The sequence below is a fragment of the Myodes glareolus genome, chromosome 3 (genome assembly GCF_982192425.1).
Source record: "Myodes glareolus chromosome 3, mMyoGla1.1, whole genome shotgun sequence".
In the NCBI taxonomy this organism is placed as follows: domain Eukaryota; kingdom Metazoa; phylum Chordata; class Mammalia; order Rodentia; family Cricetidae; genus Myodes; species Myodes glareolus.
The window spans coordinates 64,638,045-64,644,044 of NC_142028.1; the positions used below are offsets into that span (position 1 = coordinate 64,638,045).

At 52.0% G+C, this 6,000-nt stretch overlaps 1 protein-coding gene across 1 annotated transcript in view; it reads right to left on the reverse strand.

The window, feature by feature from the left end:
* Spocd1 (SPOC domain containing 1) overlaps window positions 1-5,350 on the reverse strand; it is a 28,480-nt gene extending 23,130 nt beyond the window's left edge. Inside the window, exon 1 of the mRNA XM_085685918.2 lies at window positions 4,589-5,350. Coding sequence (XP_085542044.2) covers window positions 4,589-5,350 — 762 coding nt within the window. The remainder of the gene's footprint in view (window positions 1-4,588) is intronic.
* Window positions 5,351-6,000: the final 650 nt, after the last annotated feature.

The window sequence follows — 6,000 nt, forward strand, 5'->3', positions numbered from 1 at the left end:
TAGTCCTCCTACCTCTCCTGTGTGCCAAGAGCATCTACTTTCCTGTCCAGACCCAGCTCTGACAGGCTGGTCCTCTGCCCTACTCCGCCCTCTGGGCATCCATGGTCTTCTGAACTTCAACTTTCTGATTACCCTGTCTGTGGCATCCACTAGACTTCAGGATCCAGGCAGGAACACGCCCATGCCACCCCACCTCCACTCTGCTTCAATCATTCTACAAATTACAATAAAATCCCTTAGACATCCAAACCCTGATCCAGGCCTTTGCCAGCTTCTGACCTTACACAGGCTCCACCCCTTATGGCCAGGTAAGCCTGAGGGAGTCAATAACCTCTGAGAGCCAATCTTCCTCTGCCAGTTGAATGGGAAGATTAGCAGTGGCTTCTCAAGCTCCTGTGAGGATTAAATGAGAAGACGCGAGAGAAGCTCCTGGCAGAGCAAAGAAATTCACTAATAAAAAGAACTGGGGGCCGGGGAGCAGCTTGGCTGGTAGAGTGTTTGCTCAGCTTCCAAAAAGCCTTAGGTTCAGTCCACAGCACCTGACAAACCAGACTTGGTACACAGGCCTGTAATCCCAGCATGTAGGAAGTAGAAGCAGGAGGCTCAGAAGTTCAAAGTCATCCTTGGCTCCACAGCGTATTTGAGGCCAGCCTAGGATACCATACATGAGGCTCTGTATCACAAACACACACAAGAAGCTGAGCTGAGGAAGGGAGAGGGAAATTGGTCGTTGGTTGACTGCAGAACTGGGAATTGAACCCAGGGCCCTGTGTACGCTAGACCAGGGCTCTACCCCTGAGCCACATTCCCAGATAAACAAGCTATTCTTAGGTCTGCTGGGAACGCTCTCTCCTCCCTCCCTGCCTCCTGACACTTGGCATCTCTGGACTGCCCCTTGTGTGAGGGTGTCTGGGTCAGGCCAGAGGAGCTATGGTGAGCATCCCAAGGGACGAGGACAAACTGGCGGGGCCGCCCTCCTCATATCTCCTTCTACTCCATCCCCAGAGCAGCTCCTGACCGCTCTGGAGACTGCAGAGCTCCAAACTGAGAGGAGAATGGCACCCTGACACCCTCCTCCCTGTCCCTGCCCCCTCCAAGCCTTTCAGTATCAAGGCAGAATACAACATGGCCTAACTCTCCTGTCAGGGCTCAGTGGTCTTCAGGCTGAGGGGATGGATCTCTCTCGCAGAGAAGGAAACTATAACTCAGGAAAGTCTCCACCTGGAGTTTCTGTGTACTGAGAGCCTGACCTTGAACTCTTCAGTCTGCCCCTGCTTCCACCCAGGCAACCTCCAGGAGAAAGTTCTGGGTCCCCCAGGGGCTCTGGCAGATGACTCGCTGGGCTCTGCGCCCATGCTTGTCCACCCCCCCCCCCCCACTCAGCCTTGTCCTCAACCACCCACTGCCTGTCCCTGTCACAACCCAGCCCCAATTCTTCTCCTGCAGCTGGCACCAGTTTCCATGGAAACGGGTTGTTTGGGCAGCTGTGGGATGACAGGCTATGCCGCAGGATCAAGGATGGTGCTTGGAGCATCACGCCGCCGTTGTGGGCTGTACCCAGCCAGGCAGGAGACCTGGTTACGCTGCTGCGTTCCAACAAGCTGCCCTGGAAGCACTGGAGCCCTAGCCATGCCAATCCTGGAGTCCAATCCAAGCAAGTTGTCTGACGCGCGGAGAAGCCCTCACCCCAGCATCCCTTGCGGCACAACAGAACTGCGTATTTCAGGAACACCCTGGAACAGCTTTCTGGTGACAAGCGTCGAGTTAAATGCCAAATGTGTCATCACACTGACTCCTCGCCACCACCCCACAAGGTAAGTATTATTAATATCCACGGTCTCCAAATAGAAGAGTGACATCCCGGAAGCCGCAGGCACTTGCTTGGGTCATCGGGCAAAGCGGGGCTGAGTGGCAGCTCTCAGTACCCTCCAGTGGCTGGAGATGAGAAAAGGAAGTCCCGACCCATCCTCTCATCTCAGTGACCACGGCCGTGACAGAGCTATAGATGGCTCTGACGCAGGGTCCGGAAAAGCAGAACTCCTGCAGAACAGTGTGCACCAGCCTGGAAAGGCTCGGGTTCAAAACAAAGCCAAACCCACACCACGCAGTCTGAGCTCCTGCTCACACACCAGAGGGTCGATACCAAATGTTCACATCTGGACAGACACCCAGTAAAAGGAGCCTGAAGGACACAAGCCTCAAGCAGTCGTCACTTCCCAACAACGGTGTCTGGTCTCAGAGGCACCCAAAGAAACTTCTGACTCTACTACAATGTTCAGTATGAATTTTCTGTGTGTAGTATGTGCACGTATGTGTGTGTGGGGGGTGAGCATCTGCACCCTCAGGGGCCAGAGGAGGGTGCAGAACATCGCCCTCCATCACCCCTGCACCTTATTCCTGAGATGAGGTCTCCCCCTGGACCTGGAAGTAGGCTACAGTCCCCAGCAAGCCCCAGTGAGCCTCCTGCCCATCCCCACAGCGCACAGCAGGGTTCTCACCTGCTGAGCCATTTCTCCAGCTCTGGGCTTGGTTTTGTTGTTTGAAACAAGGTCTCTCACATTTCCCAGGCTGGCTTCCAACTCACCCTGCAGCCAAGGATAACCTTCAACTCCGGATTCTCCTCCCACAACCTCCCAGGTACTGGAATTACAGGTGTACCCCACTACACGCTATTTATGCAGTGCTCCCCAGTGGTGAACCTAGAACTTTGTACCTGGTAGACGAGGGTGCTTGCTGTTCTTCAGAGGACCTAAGTTTGGTTCCCAGCACCCATTTCAAAGTTCACAACTACTTGTAACACCAGCTCCAGAATCCAAAGGTCTCTTCTGGCCTCCTTTGGCTCCTACGCTCATGTGCACACACCCTTACACAGACACATATGCAAAGTAAAGAATAAAATAGTCTAAACAACAACAAAATAGATCAGTGGTTTGGATTCAGGTATAGTGAAACATGCCTACAATCCCACCAAGCAGTAGGTGAAGGTTAGAAGGTCAGGAATTCAGGCTAGCCTTGGCTACACAGGGAGTTTGAGGCTAGCCTGAAGTAAGACCTTGGTTTACTATCACAAATGCCAAAATAGGAGGCCAGCATGAAAAATGTCATAGTGTTGGGATCCAATTACTGTACAAATAGGGAGAAACACACAGGCAGCTCATTGCCTCCTGTCTCGATCTTAGTAATGAGCCATTTGAGCCTGATCAGTCATTTGATCCCTTAAAGCCTTTGTGAGCACATCAGTGTAATGGGTATATAGCATCTCTGTCTGCCTCCAAGGTTGTTACAAAGACTGTAGACCTGTAGACCAGGTACTCAGCCCTCAGCACCCAGGGTGGTAATACCGGAAGAGCAGGAGCAGGCAGCACCTCAAGCTGCCTGGGTTTGTGACCCACCGGTCATTTCCTTCCCTCTCTATGCTTCATATAATTATTTCAAAAACACTCAGCACATAATACACATTCAGTAAATGTAAAAACCATCAACTATGTGGGAAAAAAATTGCCATCTCCACCCCTGGGTTTTAGACATTAGACATAATTATTAGCAAAATTAGTATCATAATTAAACAGACAATGCATACAAAGAGAAACAGTGAACAGAGGGAACACGGTTGAGCACCGTCCATCACAGTGTGCATCTGGAGAAGTGTGTTAAACTTCCCTGAGCCTCAACTTCCCCATCTGGTAAAGTGGGGCTAATTCCTATCTCTAATGGCCCTCAAAGGGAGCGGCACTATTAGGAGGTGTGGCCTTGTTGGAAGAAATGTATCCCTGTGGGGCTGGGCTTTGAGGCCTCTTTTGCTCAAGCTTCCCTCAATGTGACAGTCTGTTGACTTCCTGTTGCCTGCAAGACGCAGCACTCTGGGCTCCAGCACTGTCTGCCTGCACACCGCCATGCTTCCCGTCATGATCATAATGGACAGAACCTCTGAAACTGTTAAGTGAGCCACTTCAATGAAATGTTTTCTTTATAAGAGTTGCCATGGTCATGGGTGGTGTCTCTTCACAGCAAGAGGAAACCCTAATTATGACGACCCACTCACCCAGAGTATCATGGTTCCTATCTTTAAATGAGAGAAAATGTATGAAAACTGGTGGAAGGTGAGACCTCCAGGACGTAGGCTGAAGCAGGATTAGAACCCTGGACTTGTTGCCTCCAAAAGATAATGGCTCTCATAGGAACTCAGTAATATAGTTTATTTTTTTCCTTTCCTGACTCCAGAATTTCAGTTTGCACCATCGGGAAAGCTGGGCACACACCTGTAATCCCAGAACTTGAGAGACTGAAGCATTAGCATCCAAAGTTCAAAGCTGGTGGAGGCTACAGTGAGTTCAAAGCCAGCCTAGGTAATTTGGTGAGATCCTCTATCAAACTAAAATGTAAAGGGGGGGTGGGAATACAGCTTAGTCATACGTAGAATGTCTGCCTAGTGTGTCTGAGGTCCTGGATTCAATCTTTAGCAAACTAAACAGCACCAATATGAGAGAAAATGTTCACTAAGAAACAATAGAGTTTATCTCTGTTAAGTATTATGGCCTAGCAGACAGAACAGGACATAGCCTATCCTAAATTCTCTGGCTCAACTTACCACTCCGGGGCAACCTCTCTCCAGGTGACCCTGGCTAGAGCCATCCATACGTGGCTTTTGGGCACAGGGCACTGGACCCATCAATCGCCGTTTTCTCACGTGCTCGGGTCTTCTCTGCTCCCAGGATGCACCACTGAGACCATCCAAGAGCTCAGCTGCAGCAGCATGTTCCTGTCCCTGTCCCAGTCCCAGCCCAGACACTGGCAGGGCCTTGACCTCGGGCCCCTCCAGGTCAGGTGAAGTGTCAGAGATGCCAACCACAGACATGGGCTGTGTTTCCTGCTGCTCTGTAGAATCCTCGGTCAGCACCCCTGGGTATAGGGCTGGACTCTGGGGAGGGTCCTGTGTGAGCAGACTTAGGGACTCATCTCCAAAGAGCCCTTGGAATCCAAACAAGTGATCGAGGCTGCCTGGCTGAGCTGCATTCTTAGGAAAGAGCATGCATTCAAGCTCAGCCTCTTGGGTGCAGTCTACCCAACTCTCTCCAGGCCCGGTGTCCTTAAAAGAAATAAGCTTTTGGGGTCCTGCAAACGACTCCAGAGACGCACTCTGGGGAGGACCTTGTATGGACCGACAGTACCCATCAAGGCTCTGACCAAGCCTGAAGAAAAAGTCGACCTCCTCTTCATCCGGGGGACAGATGTCACACTTCTTGGGTTTCCTCCGGACCCTCCGAGGGTGCGGGCCCCTTCCACTGTACTCCTCCCTGATGAGTGTAGGGACTCTTCCATCATCCTCTGGGGAACCCATTCCTTCAACCATGGCCCCTTCCATCCCTGCTGGCCCCTGGGTGCAGACCACCACGCTATCTGGGAAGATCAGTGATGGCAAAGATTTCTGAAGCTTCCGGTAGCCAAGAAGTGCAGAGAGACCTGGAGCCTGAACAGGGTCCTCTTAGAAGTGCCCCACCTCACCGCCCTGCAGGAGGGAAGGAATCCAGGAGGAGAAGGTGACCCTCAGATAGGGCGACCAGTTCCTCGGAGGTTTCTCCACATCTGCTTAAACGGGATAGGGTAAAAATCACTACTTATCGATGACACTGTTTTGTATCTTGCTTCATCCTACCTAATTCAGAGACTGCCGAAGAGCACACAGCACAAAAGAGGGGATTCTCCCTGAAAAATCTAGTTCAAAACTCGACAATGGAGCAAAAACCCATCGCCCCTACATCCGACTCCTATAGACCTCAACCTGAATCCGCCAGGCCTAAAACTCCGACCGCTCAAATTTGGAGTGTGAGAGCTCCCTCTCCACCCACTCCTGGGGGGCGGGGGGCGATGAAGGGGAGCACGTGATGCGGGGGAGCGGGTCCTTGATCTCAGGCTGGGGTAGGGGTGGGGGTGGGGTGGGGAGCGGGGCGGGGCCTGGTGGTGAGCAGCTGCAGCTCGCTAGGGGTGCTGGCGTTGTTTTCC